General features: G+C 39.7%; 1 protein-coding gene across 1 annotated transcript in view; it reads left to right on the top strand.

The window, feature by feature from the left end:
- Positions 1–20,014, top strand: part of LOC126471411 (SET and MYND domain-containing protein 4-like) — a 134,423-nt gene that overhangs the window by 35,057 nt on the left and 79,352 nt on the right. Inside the window, exons 5-6 of the mRNA XM_050099544.1 lie at positions 19,537–19,753; positions 19,832–19,991. Coding sequence (XP_049955501.1) covers positions 19,537–19,753; positions 19,832–19,991 — 377 coding nt within the window. The remainder of the gene's footprint in view (positions 1–19,536; positions 19,754–19,831; positions 19,992–20,014) is intronic.

Below are 20,014 nucleotides of genomic sequence, written 5' to 3'. Positions count from 1 at the left end.
GACCGCCTACCATCTATTGCTTGTGTTGGCATCATTTTACCATGCCCTTGTCCAATACAAAACCAATGTCATTCTAAATACCATTGTCAACCGTGCACTGCTGTAGCCTGATGTTCCATTACTTCGGCTAGTAAATCTTCTGAAAAGGAATAGTTACATGTAGCTGTCTGTGAACAGCAAAAGCTACTGAACTGTGGAAGTGTATAGTGGCTTACTTTCACCTGTACCAATTATTTATTTTGATTCAAGCAGCAATAGCAGATCAGATTTGACACTTCTGTTGCAGAATTATTAGACAGATACTACATGTTCAACTGAGAGAGCTGTCCACCCATTCACATCACCACCATTTATGACTTCCTCTTAGATTCTTTTAGTCCATTCAGTGAAGGGAAAATTATGATTAAAAATTCTTGTCACAAATTGTTGTGCTGTGGTAGAAGGAAGTATCATGAGCGTCATACCAAAAATTCTACTAGTGGAGTGCGAGTGTGGGAGGGATGGGTGGAGGTGGAGAGGGGTTAAAGATAACTTTTTATGTTTTTCTTGAATAACTCAGAAACTGCAGAAATGTTTACCAGCACAAAATTAACACGCATTAAGTTTTTTTACAGAAAATATCATTTTTAATAATCATGTTTTAATGGCATAAAAGTAATGTTTGTTGTTAAACGAAGTGGTTTAAGAACTAATATTAAATGTCTGTGCCACATCTAATTGCAGTAGAACCATGTTAAGGGATAAATTATGTTCTGTAAGTGTAACAGGGAGGAAAGGGAAGAGGGATGGAGGAACCCAAGAAATGCATATGAACAGAATCTACGTAAACCTCTGCACAGTGTTCTGCACTGCTAAAGGGAAAATGATTCTAATCATCCTGTACAGCAGCCATAGTGTTCTTCTAGGAAAGGCAACTTCCACCACCATGATTGCTGCTGGCTTTTCAGTTTACGGGAAGACTATACCTCCCCAGCATTTCCTATTCATTTCCCATATGTGAGTTAACAAAATAACTTCACGTTTCATGTTTATTTAGTGATGTTATTTTCAGTTTACTAAGTATGTATTTGTTTTCAGCTGTTGAGAGAGAGAGGGGGAGAGAGAGAGAGAGAGAGAGAGAGAGAGAGAGAGAGAGAGAGAAAGCTCCACAGCTGACACTGTCTACTGTCTACCACACTGAAGAATCTGTCCCAAATGTAACATGTTGGCAATATATATTCAACAGTATTGATTTCATTGTCTCCACTACCAATGGCTGGAATATGTTTCACAGCATGAGGGGTATCAAATGCATAACCTAAACTTCACCTCTCCCAGGATCTGCAGAGTTCCTGAGGCTTAAAGTGGCATCCTCCGTAACAGAACTAGGTCACCTAGATGTTAAGGAATTTCAATTATTTCAGTATATGTCGAGCGTTAAAGCAAGATTACTATTCTTGATTGGAATAGGGTCAATCCTAATCCATTAGACAGATTGACACCCACCTTGCAAGATGTATTGTGGGTGTGTGATAAGTGGTTCCACTCAGTACAGCCCACTCTACAAGTGCCAGAGATTCCTGAATGGAAACAGTTTATAAAGTGTGCGAGTAATACAATGAAAGGTGCAAGAAGTGTGGTAACTTTCTGGTCATTCATTAATTCGCAACCTTGGATTTACAGTATACTGTCAACAACAGACTGCAGCGAGATGAACATTTACCAGTCTGATGCCTTTCCCGTTGACACTACGTAGTTCACTGATATCACACCACAACACAAATTAAGCACTTCCTACCCGTTATTTGTAGAAATGTAATTTATGTAAAGCATCACTTTACAACTACAAATAAGTACTCACTCAGTAAGCTGAAAATAACTTCATTACATAAACATGAGCTCAGTGAAGTTACTGTGTCTGCTTACGTAAGAGAACGGGACTGAAAAGCGAGCAGCTCTCATACTGGGTGAAGTTGTGTTTCCTGGAAGAACACTGCAGCTGCCATACAGTGTGACTAAGAATCAATTTCCTCTGTAGCAGTGTGCAGAGATTTATGTAGTGCTTGCTCTACAGTTCACAGACTTACAAAGGAGGGAAGTGCATGACTACAACCTGGTGACCTGCCTTCCCTCTTGTTCCACTGCACTTAGCTGTGGAACACACACCTAATGTTTGTTTAAACCCATTTCATTTAACAATAACCGAGCGAGGTGGCGCAGTGGTTAGACACTGGACTCGCATTCGGGAGGACGACGGTTCAATCCCGCGTCCGGCCATCCTGATCTAGGTTTTCCGTGATTTCCCTAAATCACTCCAGGCAAATGCCGGGATGGTTCCTCTGAAAGGGCACGGCCGACTTCCTTCCCCATCCTTCGCTAATCCGATAAGACTGATGACCACGCTGTCTGGTCTCCTTCTCCAAAACAACCAACCAACCATTTAACAATAAACATTAACTGTATACTGTCGAACGGGGTGATTTCAGATGGTTTTGTCGTTATTTTGATTGTAACTTTTCTATATATTGTTAGATTAAATTGATTGTTATGGAAGTGGTAGGGTATATGTGTAATGAATTAAATATCCCAGAACCAGGAAGTGTATGTGTAGGTATATTTATCTGAGGCAGTTAAATAAAGTGTCCCAAGTCACCCCATGGATTGGGATGATTTCGGACGCGTGTTTTTTAAATCTCTGTCCGAAGTTACAGTATATAGAGGGCGAATTTGGACAGTTACTGCCTTTTTGTTTAATTCTACATGCATTTTATTTGATTTTGGTGACATTTTACACATTTTAAGGTAGCCCTTTGTTACCAATAAGTGATATGGAATGATGGTTTCATCATAGTTGATCATGTTACTAGGTGGGAGATTTTCCAGCTTTACCTTGATATTGGAGAAAAACATCTTAACAATCTCTTTGTTTACTTCTGCACGAGCTCGTTTAATATTTTTGCTTAAGTGAACAGAAAGATCTTCTTACTGTCATTTGAGGAATAAATGCACCCATTCTTCTCCTGGCAAATTATTACGAAATTTCTCTGCTTTTCGGCCAGATTTATCAAGGTAGCCTTTAACTAAATATCTAATATCCAATTTAGTGAAGGGAAATCCCCAATGTGCAGCCCTCAAGATACCTTGCTTCAACATTTCTTCTTCTTCTTCTTCTTCTTCTTCTTTATTTAGCACTGGCTGTCCTCCCTTTTTTTGGGGGGGGGGGGGGGGGGGGATGTGCTTCCTGCACTTTATTTTGTAGGGTTGATTTAGGTATACCATACAAATCACACGCTTTTCTGTACAATAATTTACCACTCTGTATATCATGAACAGCTTTATCTAAAAGTTCTGGGTCATAATTACACTGTACTGTAGCACCTCTCTTGCTCTTATACGTTCTGGGCATTGTCCAAAATCACCCCACACAGTACATAGTTTTACAAAAACCGTTGTTATTTTATAACCTGCATGAGAAGCTTGACAAACTTGTACAGAAATTGTCTCAATGCTGTTAGCTACTGAGCGCATCGACAATTACGGTTACCATAACTTCCCACTCGACGCAACAATAGAAAGTTTCCACTTTACGATAATGCATGGATTTTTAACACTGAGACTGTTCGTCAATTATTCACCTAGGGAAACAATTGATGCAAAACAAAAGTTGTGGAAAGTGATAAATGCAATCTTGCGCTTAAAATAACTGGCGCACGGACGTTAAAATAAGTAACTCTTTGTTTCTATGCAGTGGCAAAGAGCAAATAAGCCATACTGTCCGAATTCGCCCTGTGTCCGAAATCACCCCGTTTGACGGTACCATTAAAACACTATTTTTAATAATCTGCAATTTTTCCATCCCGTGCAGTATGGAAAGTATTAATCCTAGAGAAAAAATGAGTAGGATGTTATTTGTAGGATATGTAATGTAATTTAATTTAATTTTGTACTGGGAAACATTTCTGCTGGAAGCCATGTTTTTCAAGATGTTCAAGAAAAAATAAAAAAAGTGACCTGTACAGCCCATGCCCACGCCCACATCCACATTCACATCCACATCCACATCCACATCCTTCCAGTCAGGATTTTTAGTATGTTGTTGTTTATGGTTCTCCCTACCACTGTACGTAAATTTGTGACTACATGAATTTTTTCCCCTATTTGACCATTTTTGGTCTTCGTTGACTGGGCTATTTGTCCTTCACCTTTCATTTTCAAAAATAATACAAAATTCTGGAAGACCAAGATTTGATACTGGTTCCTAGTTGTGCTCATTGACACATGCTATTTTTTTTTTCTTTGTAATGAATATTTCTGCAGAAAAGCTAAATCATCAATTTTTTCTGTACCAAGCTGTGCGTGATGAACCCACCTGGATAGCCATGCTTGTTAAAAGTGCCCGCTTTCAGGATGACGAGGTGTGCATCCCCAGTTTGAGTGCGCCCGGTGGATTAACAGCAAGGGCCGGTGTGCTGGCCAGCCTGTATGTGGTTCTTAGGCATTTTTCCGTGTCCCACTAGGTCATTACTGGGTTGGTGCCAACATACCGCCTCTGTTACATGCTATGTAAACATTTCTAAAGTTTTCTCACAGTTGCATGTAAAATTTACTCTAGACACTGGCAGATGGGGTACATTGATTCCATCCCGGGGGCCGAATAGGAGAGTGTTGACATTAGATATTTAGTCTCCTTGAACCCATAATCAGCCACAGTAACAGCAGCAGTAGCAGCAGCATGTGGTGAACAGATAACAATGAATGACAAACAGTTTCTTGCACTGGTAAACAAGTTAGGTTTGGCAGCACTGGAAAAAAGTCATTCCGTGATTGTGAAATAATTGTTATAAAACGTAACTTGAAGCAGTAGATGGAAGTGAGAAGGAAGAGCAGTTAGTTAGGGTATGAAGATTAATGGCGAAAGCATATGGAATTGGGAATTTGCAGAGTGAGTTGAACCAGTAATGATTTCCTTGGGAAAATGTGAAGTGCACTCACTGTATTGGTATTATTAAAATTAGGGTGGTGATACTCATTAATGATAATATGTATCTCTTTAGTTCCACCGAAAGAAGACAAAAGGTGTAAGATTGTAGGGTTGATTTACAGACCCTCTACATGAAATCCACCAACTGCAGTTGAAATTCAGGATATTTGCTTAGTTGACCACAGAAGTATATCAGACAGCGTGTAATGTTGAACAGTCACCCATAGTACAGGATGATGCACAAAAAACTGGCCCCAAGTACAGACTGTTTGCCAATTACGCATGAATCGTTGCCTGTCATGAGCAGATACAACAGCAAACAGATAGACATATAATAATAAGATACAAAAGAAATAACAAATAAACTGATGCAAAGGTCTATATTATCTATCAACATATACAACTGGCAGGTGAAAATGAGCAGTCTAGTTACTTGGGGCCAGTTTTTCATATGGTGAGATGAAACTACAGTGATCGTGTGCCTGTTCATATTTATGACTTTTTTATATATGCAAGTTGTGAATTTTATACTTGTGACCTATAAATATGGTTGCATGTTTAATTGTGTAATAGTATGGTGGCCACAGATATGAGGCAAATGGAAAGGTGGTGTCTCAGACTATTATCAGAATACAACCTTGTTGGCACTTTTAATTTCTTTATGCTACTTACTGTTTGTATCCTCATGTAAATCTTCTCCTTTTAATATGTTCATAGACAATAATTGACAGATTGTGAGATTGGCTGTGTGCAGTGGCTATTCTGTTGGTCAATCCTTGCTTAACTGGCTTCTTGCAATACAGGATTCTAAATTTTTTGTGCTGCGGTAATATGGTAACGGGTTTGCACCATCATGTTGCAGTAAACCATGTTTCTGTTTAACACTTTGCATTACTGAAATGGTCCATTCATTCAAGATTTCACAATGCTGTTTATCAACAGGCTCATAAGATTTGTATTGGTGAAGCAATACTTACACTTTAAGTACTACTGACTCAAAACCATACAACACTCAAATTTCTTTGGAACCTTACAGGTGCAAATTAAAAGAATGAAAGTGAAAGAAATGTCACATCTAGTAAGTTACAATAATATATGGGGATTTTAAACTTAGAGCAGTAACAGAATATGTCAGGAAAAAGATTGAAACCTGTCAATCAGCCACAATGAACAAACAAACAAGCAAAATTTGTTAAAATTGTTTGTAACAGCAGCAGATGATACACACTTCAACCTCCTGAAGTTGCAAATGCTATGATTCGTGGACCACTTTGATCAGTTAGTGAAAGTTAATGTTCAAGAAGTTTAGCACATGGTTTTCCTTCGGCTTTACCTTTCATGGTTATATGTACAGAGTGAGTCACCAACAAGAAAAAATATGTTGTGAACAGTATCAGGGACTGAGCTGGAAGCACAGCATTGTTTTAATTTTCTTATTTTTTTTCCATATTCCTGTACGAGAAACACCAGTGTAACTATATTAAAAAGACAGAGAAATATCGGTGGAGCTTTCATAATATGCCTGTGGACTTGCAGAAGGCAGGATGAAAGAGCAACAAGAGGCACAACTGACGCACTCTTCAGTAGTGGTTGCTGTAAACAGAAAAACGCACACACTCTTTCTCTTTTTTTCTTATTTCAAATACTATTGTGCATTTGGGTTAGTTGACATGATAAAAGAACATCGGCTGGAACTATATTAATTTTTAATTGATTTGCTTTTGTTGGAAGTACAGATAATCATGACACAAATTATACCAAACCAATGCATTACAAGTTAGAAAGAAAAAAACAGTAAGATTTTAAGCTGAATAGATATTTTATAAATATTATTTAAGATGATGGCTGTGGTCTGTACAGAAAACTTCATCACTTCAGAGGAAGGGTTATTGAATATGATCCATAATTTTTGTGCTAAGGATTGTGCTATAGCAAGAACAAACATAACCTATGGAACACAGTACTTTATAGAGTAACATGTAAGATACAGGTTGTGTGTAGCACTGAACACATTGACTGGGCAACAGTAATCTAGAGTAAGAATGGGCTGAGCATTGGTTTTTATTATTTAAATAGTATTGTTTCTTTGGGGGTCGACCCAGGTGGCACCTAAAAGTGTGCCTGTAAACTGTATCTATGTGCAGTCTCTGAAATCGTGCATGTCACAAGTGAAGGTACATCAGACTGAAAATCCTGGAAGTCAAGACGGCAAATAAATTTTTATTTTGATTACTACTTCTACACACCAGCCATCTTCAGATCTTATGTTATTGATGGAAGTCTCAGTCTCCTGACAGAAGCTTATCGTGTTATTTGACATTGTCAACACTGGAGACAACCAATCTGTAGTAATTTTTGTATCTACATCGTACTCCGCAAGCCACAATGGTGTTTGGTGTGGTGGAGGGTACTTCTGGTACCACTATCTGATACTACTCCACACCCCCTGCCCTCCAGTTTCATTCACAAATGGTGTGTGGAAGGAAGGAATGATTATTGGTGAGTCCCTGTATTGGCTCTAATTTCTCAAATTTTCTCTTTGGGGACATTACATGAGATGTATGTGAGAGGAAGTAATATGTTGCCCGACTCTTCCTGAAAACTGCTGTCTTGAAATTTCAAAACTAAACCTCCCCATGATGCTGAATATGTCTCTTGTAACGACTGCCAACAGAGTTTGTGGAGCATCTCGGTAACGATTCCGTGATGAAACATGCCGCTCTTCATTGGATTTTCTCCATCTCTTCTATCAGTTCTACCTGGTAAGGATCCCATATTGATGAACAATATTCAAGAATCGGTTGAATAAGCACCTTATAAACCACTTCCTTCATGGATGAGTTACAGTTCCTTAAGATTCTGTATATGACTATCAGTCTGGTGTCTATTTTTTGTACTATTTGTTTTATGTGGTCATTACACGTGAGGTCGCTCTAGATAGTTAATCCTAGATATTTTATGCTGATTACTGTTTCCAGCAGTTTCTCATCAATGGCATTGCTACATTGTTACAGACAACCATGTCATGTGCAAACAGTCTTAAAGAGCATCTGACACTTTCTACTAGATAATTTATATACTTTGTAAACAGTAATGTCCTATCACACTCCAGAAATTACCTTTACATCTGTTGATTGTGTTCTATAATGAGTGATGTTCTATTTGCAAGAAAGTCTTGAATCCAATCACAAATCTGGTTTGATACTTGATAAGCTCATATTTCTTTTCACTTAACGGCAGTGCAAGATGGCATCAAATGCCATTCTGAAGTCAAGGAACATGGTATCAACCTTAGCACTGTTGTCCACAGCACTATGGGTCTTATGGAGGAAAAGGGCAAACTTATTTTCGCAGGATCTCTGTCTGTGGAATCCATTATGATTTTTATAGAGGACTGGAAATCTGTGAAGTCAAGTTTGCAAATAAATTTTTATTTTGATTACTAATTTCAGTTACGCATGAGCCATCTTGAGATCTTACATGGTTGTTTGCAGTCTCCTATTGCCTGACTTGTCAAGTTTATCACGTTTGCTGACGCTGTAAACATTGGAGACAAGCGATCTGTCTAGCTGAAACTAGTAATCAAAATAAAAATTTATTTGTGATCTTGACTTCAAGGATTTTCAATCCTTCATATAAAAATTAAAACAGATTGCTTGTCTCCAGCACTGACAATGACAACAAACATGGTAAACTTGCCAAATCAGGCAACAGAAGCCTTCAGACAACTACATAATATCTGAAAGTGGCTTGTGTGCAACTGACACTATTAATAACAATAAAAATTTATTTGTGATCTTGCCTTTGGGGTTGTACAATCCTTCACATAAAAATTATGACAAATCACTGAAGTCAATGAATATGATTATCCAGAACATTTGTGTCCCTTCATATAATTTCAAAGACATGTATTCTTTGTCACATATTGATGATATCAGAAATCTCTCCTTCATAAATTAAGAATTTATGCTGTCCTCATAAAAATAATTCAAGTGGCATAAGTTCAACTGATTATACTATAGCAACTCCATCACCTATCAGTTTTGAAGGAAAGGAATTGTCCTTATGATGATGGGCTGTGGTGTAAAAGTCAGTGGTAAGTCCACCATGCATGTACCATATGTTTGTATGGTGAGCCAGACTAACTTCTTCCAGTTACCAGAATGAGGTAAAGCTGTGAGGGTAGGTCGTAAGATGTATTTAGAGAGCTCATTCAGTGAACACTTGCCTGACAAACACTTAGGTCCGAGGTTTGAGTACCGAGTGGGCATACAGTTTCAATCTGTCGGGCAGTTTCATCCATTAATGCTTTTAAAGAAACATTCTGAAAATAGTCGTGTCAGTCTTTGTGGTATTATAAGGTAATGGTGGGTAACGCAACACGAGCCATGGACACCATATTTTGGGTTGGTGGCCTCATAATGTGTGTGCTGTGAGGGATTACTTGTCACTAGTCACTACCTATGAATGTTGTGCACTTGTGGTATACAGAGTGATTCAGCTAAGGTGAGCACCTGAGATATTTTCCGAGTCATTTAATATATCATAATTCTGTGTTCACACAAATTAATTGTGAAAAAGCCCTCACTAAAATAACATACAGTCTCTTTTCATGACTATATTAATTACAGATATAGCGGTATCAACAAATTTAATGGTGTTTCACTCTTCAAAATCTGATTGGTTGTTTTGGAGACATTGCAGTATTTAGAACTGATCTGTTTTCAACATGAAGTCTATTGTTGGCATATGTGGAAGTTCGTGTTTTTGTCCCGAATTTCCACGCCAGGCTGATAGGGCAGTCCAACTTGATGCAGCTGATATATCCTGCTTACAAAAGTGGAATAGCAGAGAAAAATTTAATTTAAAATTGAGACTAATCACACTTGGCTACATGTGGCCGGACCCTCTTTGGTTATCAAAAATTAACACAGACTTCCTCTCTGAGTTTACCCCAGAGATAAATGGCACCTGGTTGCGTAGTGCTTGTCATCTGTAGGGAACAGTACAATGTTTGTTATTGACAGGCTATAGTCTTCATTCTCCCTTTATCCATTGTTCTCTCTTTCCAATAATAGTTACAACTTCACATGTGACAAGAATGAGCATCCCGACACCCCCACAGGTGGCACACCACTCTTTCGCGGGTTAATGCTTGGCTATCACAGGGCCCCAGCCTTACAGCATCTTTTTCCTTCCATGCTGCATGTCAAGTCTCTTGCTATATTTTTCCCCTCCATTGGGCAACGTGTCTGGGGTTCCTTTCTTTGTTTACCTTTTCCTATCCTTCCTTCGCTTTGGTGTTTGAGGTTCCTCTTTTTCTTCTTCCTCCCTGTGTGCTCCTGAAGGTCGACCCACGCCTCTGACGCGTAACATGTGACTGGGTAATGCATAATTCTCGGCCCTGGGTCGACAGGTAGGGTTCGCACGTACCCCCTGGTACAGGCCAGGCCCAGGGAGGGGTGATTGCCCAAGCTGCTACCTTCCCAAATTTCCAGTTGGTCCCTCTGTTAGGTATTTGGGAGGTGTGAACAATCACCTAATTCGGGTATGCCTCCTCGTGGCGGGGGCCCCCAGTTGGAAGGAGAGTGCCATCGGAGACGCTGGCAATCGTGGGGTATTTTCTCGCGATGAGTCAATCACCTGCACAATCGACGTCTATGAAACGTAAACGGAATGAGGCTAATGATTCAAAGACACTTCCAGCTGCACCACGGTTCCTCGTGGTTCCACATACTGAAGATGGTCAGTCCTTCGCGACGGTAAATCTGTTTATTATTCAGAAAGGTGTTGATGCAATTGCCGGCCCTGTGAAATCCTGCTCTCGTTTACGCAATGGCACTTTGCTTTTGGAGACTACTTCCGATTCTTGAGCGCAACACCTGCTTGCGGCTTCGCTTCTCCACAGCTATCCTGTTCGTGTCGAGGCCCGTAGAACTCTGAATTCTTCCCGCGATTGTATTTACACTAGGCTGCTCGGGGTGTGACAGCCCAAAATCAAAATGTACCTCTCTGATCAGGGTGTCATTGTCATCCGTCAGGTGATGGAAAAGTTAGATTCCTCCTTAGTGGCCACACACACACTTTTTCTCACCTTCAGTCCAAAATCAACGCAGGCTATGAAATTATCACAGTCCGACTGTACATTCTGACCCTGACATGCTGCTACCAGTGTTATTGTTTCAACCACACACACACATGTCTTGTTGACCCCCCCAGCCAAATGTGTAACGTGTGGTAGGGATGCGCACGAGGGTGATTATCCGCCTCCTCCTCCCCGCTGTATCGACTGCAATGGCGGCCATACCGCCTCCTCTCGAGATTGTCTCTTTTATTGGATGAGTGGGCTGTCCGGGAGATCAGGGTAAAAGAAAAAGTTCCTTACCTGGTCACTCGCAAGTTACTGGCTAGTCGCAAATCCTGCCCTCTACCAGCTGGCACTTACAGTAGTGTTCTTGCTACATCTCGCTCCGTGAAGGACATGGTCGTGCAGATGTGCGATCTCAAATTCAGCTCTGAAGTTTTGAAATTGTCCAGTGTTGAGGTAGCATTGCTGTCCCCTCGTCCAGCCATGCGATGAGCCATCAAACCCTCACCTTGAGAGGCGAAGTCACCAGCTACATGACAGGCAGGCTGAAAAAGACAGAAGCAGTGCTCCCGTGGAGACCTCCTATGTCCCTTCAGCCAACCGACACCTGATTCTGCGTCTGCTAACTGGAAAAGCTCGAAGAAATCTGTCAGATTGCATGGTATTCTCCTTCGCAAGCTTGAAGATTCTCTTCGCCGAAGTCGCCACGTGATACCTTCGCCTGGTTGGCCTCATTGTCGCCGGTGCGCACCACCGACCGTTTCTCTGCATTGGACTCCGCAGACTGACAGTACGAGAAAGCCGATGCTTCTGTGGACCTCGTGGAGCAGGATCCTCCTGCCTCTGTGCCCTGTAGCAGCGAGTCTTTACAGGCTGGCACTCAGCAGCCACCGGTTGACATCCATTCATCTTTTCCTCGTCCTGACTCTCCTCCGATGGAACGTTTGCAGCCTTTGATCCGACAAAGAGGATTTACGGGACTTTTAGAATCGCAGTGTCCCCTTGTACTCTGCCTTCAGGAAACAAAATTGCGTCCTCATGACTGCTTTGGGCTTTTGCATTTATTCCCGGTCCGTTTTGACCTTCCCCCTGAGGTCGGCATTCCATCTCGTGGGAGAGTCATGCTGCTCGTGCGGGATGACGTTCGTAGTCGACCCGTCTCCCTGACTATCTGTTTTTGAGCTGTTGTGTTTCGCCTTTTCCTTCCTCCCCTTACGTTTTACCTTTGTACCATTTGTATCCCTCCGTCATTCAATGTCATCGGGGCAGGTTTCCTCCAGCTTATTGGGCAGCTACCTCACTCATTTCTGCTGCTTGGTTACTTTAATGCATACCATCCCCTTTGGGGTTCTCCCAGAACCTGTCGGAGAGGTGCCCTCTTGTCTGACCTTCTTAATCAACTTAACCTCTTCTGCCTTAACACAGGAACACCCACATGCCTTGCCGTCTCCTGGCACACCTATTCCCATTTGGACCTATCCTTCTGCACTGCTCAGCTTGCCCACCGTCTCAAGTGGTCCATTCTTTCTGACATGTACTCGAGTGACCATTTCCCGTGTGCTATCCGTTTGCTGACTCCTACCCCACCTGTGTGCACACACAAATGGCAGCTTACTAATGCTGACTGGTGGCTTTACTCCTCCCTGGCAACCTTTGATGAAGAAGATTTCCCATAGTTGTGATGACCAGGTGGAATATCTTACAAACATTATCCTTACCGTCGCCGAACTTTCCATTCCTTGCATTTCCTCTTGGTTGCTCGGTGAACTGAGGCGTGCCGCGATGCAATTCGCGTGCGGAGACATGCTCTCAGTGTTTTTAACCGTCATCTTACGATGGCAAACAGCATTTATTATAAACAGTTGCATGCACAGTGTCGTCATGTTCTTTGGGATAGCAAAAATGCTAGCTGGATTTCATTCAGTACTTCTTTCAACAGTTCCACTCCATCTTCCAATGTGTGGGCCGACCTCCAATGGCTCTCTGGGACTAAGATCCAGTCCCCAATTTCTGGCCTGACAGTAGCAGATGATGCCATTGTGGACCCTATTGCTATCACCAATACCTTGGGCCACCATTTTGCGGAAATTTCGAGCTCTTTCCACTATCGCCCTGCCCACCTCCATCGGAAATGAGTGGAGGTGGCTCAGGCCATACACTCCTCTTCTCAGATTTGTGAGTGCTACAATGTCACCTTTACTATGAAAGAGCTAGATCATGCTCTCAGTTCACCCCGATCCTCCGCTCCAGGGCCAGACGCTGTCCACATTCAGATTTTGCAGCACCTTTCTCTTGTGGGCAAGTACTTACTGCTTAATGTGTACAACTGCATCTGGGCTGATGGCACGTGTCCTAGATGCGAGTGTGAAGCCACTGTCATACACATATCTAAGCCCAGTAAGGACAAACACCTTCCTTCTAGCTACCGCCCCATCTCTCTCACAAGCTGTGTTTGCAAGGTGGTGGAACATATGATTGATGCCCAGCTGGTATGGTGCCTTGAGTCTCGCAATTTGCTAACTATTTCACAGTGTGAATATTGAGTGCGCCGTTCTGCAGTTGAACATCTCATGACTTTGTCCACTCGTGTCATGAATGGTTTTCTGCGAAAATCCCAAACTGTGGCCATGTTTTTCAATTTGGAGAAGGTCTATGACACCTGCTGGAGAACTGCTGTCCTCTATACTCTCTACGTGTGGGGCTTTCGTGGCCGCCTGCCCCATTTTCTTGAGGCATTTTTAAAAGACCGAGGTTTCAAGATGCATGTAGGTGTTGCCTTGTCGGACACTTTTATCCAGGAAATGGTGTACCTCAGGGTTCCATCCTAAGCATCGTCCTCTTTGCTACCACCATTAACGCTGTAATGGTCTGTCTCCCACTGGGCATCTACGGCTCCTCCCTTTTTGTTGACAATTTTGCCATCTATTGCAATTCTCCACAGATCTGTCTCATTGAGTGATTTCTTCAGTGATGTCTCGATTGTCTTTACTCACGGAGCATCGACAATGGCTTTCATTTTTCCACTGACAAAACTATTCACACAAATTTCTGTTGGCGCAATTGGTTTCTCTCACTATCTTTTACATCTTGGGCTTGTTGCTCCTCCATTCATTGAAACTACAAAATTTCTGGGACTCATACTCGATGGGAAACTCTCCTTTGTCTTACCTGGCAGCCTGCTGTATGCAGTCCCTCAGTGTCCTATGTGTACTCAATGGTACTTCCTGGGCTGCAGCACCTTCAACGTTGCAGATCCTCGACCCGATTCTCCATTGTGGCGTCAGACTGGCGACAGATGCCTTCCAGCTTCCGTAGGACCAAATTGAGGAGCAAATCGCCAAGGTCATGGAATGTGTCAGTACATGAAATTACAGCATAATTTAAGTAATAACAGATAAAAATAAAATGTTTATGAACCCGTAAAAAGTCAGTCCATAAGTTTAAGTAAACACAATCAACAATACGACAAGAATCAGCTTGCTTTTTCAAGGAACTCCTCGACAGAATAGAAGGCATGACCCATGAGGAAACTCTTCAGTTTTGATTTGAAAGCTCACGGATTACTGCTAAGATTTTTGAATTAGAGTGGTAGCTTATTGAAAATGGATGCAGCAGTATATTGCACACCTTTCTGCACAAAAGTTACGGAAGTCCGATCCAAGTGCAAATTTGATTTCTGCCGAATATTGATGGAGTGAAAGCTGCTTATTCTTGGGAATAAGCTAATATTGTCAACAAGAAATGATAGTAAGGAAAAGAGGCCAATGTCAAAATACCCATACTCGTGAACAGGAGTCGACAAGAGGTTCGTGAACTTACACCACCTATTGCCCGAACCGCCCATTTCTGAGCCAAAAGTATACTTCTACAATGGGAAGAGTTACCCCAAAATATGATACCATCTGACATAAGTGAATGACAATAAGTAAAGTAGACTAATTTTCATGTCGAACACTCACTCACTTCAGATACCGTTCGAATAGTAAAAATGGCAGCATTAAGTCTTTGAACAAGATCCTGAATGTGGTCTTTCCACAACAGTTTACTATCTATCTGAACACCTAGAAATCTGAACTGTTCAGTTTCATTAATCATATGCCCATGAAATTAAAATGTCAGGTTTTGTAAAAACTGAGTCCTACTGTGATTTAGTTGATAGCAAACTGTGTGATATAAAATGATCCCACATACATACACAGCCTTTTCAATAAATTTAGCAAACACTGATGGCATAGAAATAGGTCTAAAATTGTCTGCATTATCCCTTTCTCCCTTTTTATAAAGCGGCTGTACTGTTGAGTATTTTAATTGTTCAGGAAACTGACCATTCCTAAAGGAAAAATTATAAATATTGCTAAATATTGGACTAACATGTGCAGCACAGTACTTTAATATTCTGCTAGGCACTCCATCATAACCATGAGAGTCCTAACCTTCAGTGATTTAATTATTGACTCAATCTCCCCCTTGTCTGTATCACAGAGGAGTATTTCAGACATCAATCTTGGAAAGGCATTTGCCAAGAGAGTTATGATTCCCTGTAGAAGCTAAATTTTTATTTAATTCACCAGCAATGCTCAGAAAATGATTGTTAAATACTGTACATATATCTGATTTATCAGTAACAGAAATATTTTTACTACAATCTAACTTTATATCGTCGACCTTGTGCTGCTGATCAGACACTTCCTTCACAACTGACCATATGGTTTTAATTTTATCCTGTGACTTAGCTGTTCTATTTGCATATCACATACTCTTTGCCTTCGTAATAATGTTTTTATGCACCTTACAATACTGTTTGTCATGGGCTACTGCTGCTTGATTGTGACTTGATTGGGATTTAGGTTTTCTGTGATTTCCCTTAATCACTTCAGGTAAATGCTGGGATGGTTCCTTTGAAAGGGCATATCCAGCATCCTTCAGGAATCTGAGCTTGTGCTCCATCTCTAATGATCCCATTGTTGACAGGACATTAATCTCCTGCTCTTCCTCCTTCTATTTTTTCTCTTTTGATAAGCAATTTCTCATGTACATTCATGTATATACAATAATATTTCACTCATTTCAAATAATTCATATCACTTACTTTCTCTCATATAAAAGTAGTTTTTAGAAACTTCAGTTCAGTTTTCGTAGAATCAATGTTGTTGTTAATAGGTTAGCTTAAGAGCACTTCCATATTTTCTCAGCTATTCGTTCATCCTTCATTAACTCTATGTTTTGTGGCCAACACTAAAATTTTGGCAACATCCTTTATGGTAAGAATTTGTGTTCACAATTTCTTGGCATTTGACTAAGTAACATTTCCTGCGGTAGATGACAAGGCACATACTGACAGTAAAACAGATGAAATTAAAAAAAAAATAAATAAAAAATAAAAAAAATAAACAAAATGTGGAAAGAAAAGATTTGCAGTGGTATAATTACATTACTATGAAAGGCTGTATATTATGCAAAGGAACTCCTGTATACAATTAAAGGACTATTTCACAAAGAAACCTTCCCACTTATATTTGAAAGTCTGAATCACCCACATTTTTCTATCGTGTATTTACTGAGTGAATTCTGTCTTGTCTTTTGAATGAGTCCATATTATTAATGACAAATATTGCAAGAGAGAATTCAGAAATTTTTGAACAAAAGCCTGTAAGAAGTTTGAAAATATTGCAAGAGAGAATTCTGAAATTTTTGAACAAAAGCCTGTAAGAAGTTTGAAACTGATATTGCAATAATTCTGACTGGTTTTCTGTGCTAAGATTGTTTATGAATGGATGCAGTTGCCACAAAATGATACCACTGGAGATAGTAGAGTGAAAGTGAGCTAAGTAAACCAGCTTTTGCATTTTAGTGTCAGCAACACAGTGGAGGTTGCTTTTATAGATGTTGAATGTGATAGTCAAGAAAACTTCTCTTATATCATTAGTTCAAAGAATTTAAGATGCTAGGCTTAACTACTTATTTGACTACCTTGTCACGATAAAATTTCACTCTTATGATAATTCCTGGCCAGAAAATGCATGCATTGTGTTTTGTGGGAATTAAGTTATATGTCTTCTGGAAGTTGCAAGCTGATATACCCACTACCATTAGCAAACCTGTTCCTTGAAGATTGACACTAGAAGACAGTCTTGTTTCCTAGTCGTTAGATAGGAAATGAACAATCTTCCTTGATTCCATAGTACTTCAGTTTACACACATGTATATCACATTCCATACAATCAAACTCTTTTTGTTAAAACAAAGAAGATGGCTTATCATTTAGCCTCCCAAGTGCCAGAATAAATTGCATTTTCCTTATGCAAAACTGCCAGTCTCACAAACTGTATATGCTGAGATGTGTTAATCATTACCTTTTGAAAAATCTCAGAAAAAGCTGTTAGTAAGGAAATGGGCCTGTAATTGCCAATGTTGTGTGTATTGGTCCCCTTTTATAAAGTGGTTTCATTAACAGGCATTTTAATTTTTTTGTAAAGTGACTACATCTGAGAAAGACACATTGCATACATGAGTGAGTACAGCGGTGATGTATAGTGTACTTATCTTAGACTTAATTCATTTTTCATCATACCCATTTGACTCTTTATTCTTCAGTGATGTAATAATTTATTCCATCTCCTCCTTGCTCTTTTTGCTGTAGGTGCATGTCATAATTATCATGGAACATCAGCTTTTAAAAGTTATTGAATGAGATGGCTTAGTAGTAAGTCACTGGATTCACATTTTGGAGGAAAGTGGTTAAAAACCCTTTATGATTGTCCAGATTTAGGTTTCTCGTGGTTTCCCTAAATTGGTTAAGGCAAATTTTGAGATTGTTCCTTTGAGGAGGAAATGGCCTATTTCCTCCATCTCTGACGATCTCATGATAAATGGGATGTTAAACCCTAATCTTCCTTTTGTTCCTTGTAAAAGTTGCACATTCTTGCCAGTACCGATAAAACATTGTTTATTGACAAGCAGTGGTTGTTAAATATTTTGCAGGACCAGGGTGAGCCACTTAACAATTTCATTCTTCCACCAGAGAGATGTAAAATGTTGAGTATGTACCTTCTACCCCGATACTGCTTTCACAACATATCAGTTAGTTTTTAATTTCTGTCTAAAAGCTGCCTATCCTTTATGTATAATGCATTGTTTTAACCTTTTTGATATCATTCCATAGCATTTTGCAGTGTTATCTGTCTTTAGATTCTGTGACTGAGCTGTGATAATTCTTAACTTTAAGAGACAGATCCTGCAGCCTCCTATACGACATTCTGATCCCATTATTTATCAAAACTGGTTGCATATTCTCCTGTTTTGCTTGCAATATTTTAATGAATGTCTGTTGAAAAAAGTGATAAATTGCTATAAAAATGTTGTATGTTCATCACCCATGTTGTCTCTACTGTAGACTTTTTCTCAAGAGTGTTTTTTGAGATTGGTATTAGATGTCTGCATTGCATGTGGATCCATATATCTGAATGTTTTGTATACAGCCTTGGAGCATGGCTCTTCCTTGATTCCTTTCAGTGTAAATATCTGTGCTTCATTATCTGGCAGGCCATTACTAATTGGAGGGGTTGGTGAAAGGAAGTGCTAACCCATGAGAGAGTCATTCTGTGTCATTGAATGTTTTAAGTTTTATTAAATTCAAAGACAAGAACATACATTTAGACAAAACAATATCTAGTAGACAGCTTTATCTAGTGGTACAAATGGAACTACTTGTTACCAACATAGTGTACTCAAAAGCACAATAGATAGTGTGATCAGACCAGTCTTTACTAAACTGAGGATTAGTACTTTCTACCACAGACCCCTACAGTTGTATTCACATGATACTCTTCAACAAGAGAACAATACATAAAACTATTATTTATGACTGTGCTGCTGTTTCCCTGTACTCTAGTTGCAAACTACACTGTCTGTACCAGGTTGTAGGACTCGAGTATCCATTAACATTCAACTTGTGTGTTTTGCATTTTGCCATGTTGCAGCATGAATCATTGCAAAAACTGTGTGCATTGTTCTAATTTGTATTACAATATTACTGAAACAAGAGGCTTGTTTATTTCATTACTAATCTATATGTAGACCATCAAATAAGGAAGAAAACATGCCAACTTCTGCATATGCTTTCACTGTTGTTCAGTGATACTTGTAATATTAGCATTGCTTGGTAATTGTATAAAATGATATAACATAAAAATAATCTTTAAATGTTCATGTTTGGAAGATCTATACAAAATTTCTGTGCTGTAATACAGACAGTCTTTGTGTATTTGCAGTAGACTTTGTGCTATTAATTGGGCTTCTTGTGTAAATTAAATGTATTACATCTGAGTGAATAAGATTAAAAGTTCTCCACAAATTTGTTAATGAAGCACCTATTAAATTTTTCTTTGATAAATGCTATAGTTGTAGACCCCATTGTGCAAGTCTGTCTGCAGTTGAAATTTACAGTTTAAAATAATTTTGATTCTTTGTGCTCTTGTTCTTTTTTCAGGTTTTCATATCCTGTGCCCTGCCCAAATTGTAGTGCCATTGCTTTTTGTAGTAATTTTTGCAGAGACAGGGCTCTAGAATCCCATCATAAAATGGAATGTGGAATATTGCAAATACTGTGGGATTCAGGTGCATCTGTTACGTGCCTGATGGCTTTACGAATAATATCACAGAAAGGACTGCAATATTTCTTGGGTTTGAAAGACAGCTTAACAAAGGTATTTTTTGTTTTTAATGTTTATGTATGAAACAAAAATCTTGCATTACAATGTAAGTATGTATGTTTTGTGTTTCAGGGTCAGGAAGGTGAGCAATATTGCAGCTCTGATTACAAGGCTGTCTACAATTTAGTTACACATTCACAGCAGAGAGGAGTAGTAGACCTGTTACTTCGTACCAGTATGGCTGTGCTGCTTCTGCGATGTTTAAAAATGACAGACTATTTTGAGTGCTCTGGTTAGTTGAAAGTACATTTGGGG

This window comes from Schistocerca serialis, chromosome 3, assembly GCF_023864345.2.
Source record: "Schistocerca serialis cubense isolate TAMUIC-IGC-003099 chromosome 3, iqSchSeri2.2, whole genome shotgun sequence".
NCBI classification, from domain to species: domain Eukaryota; kingdom Metazoa; phylum Arthropoda; class Insecta; order Orthoptera; family Acrididae; genus Schistocerca; species Schistocerca serialis.
The sequence above is the reverse complement of the archived record's forward strand: the minus strand, read 5'-3'. Positions and strand labels throughout refer to the sequence as shown.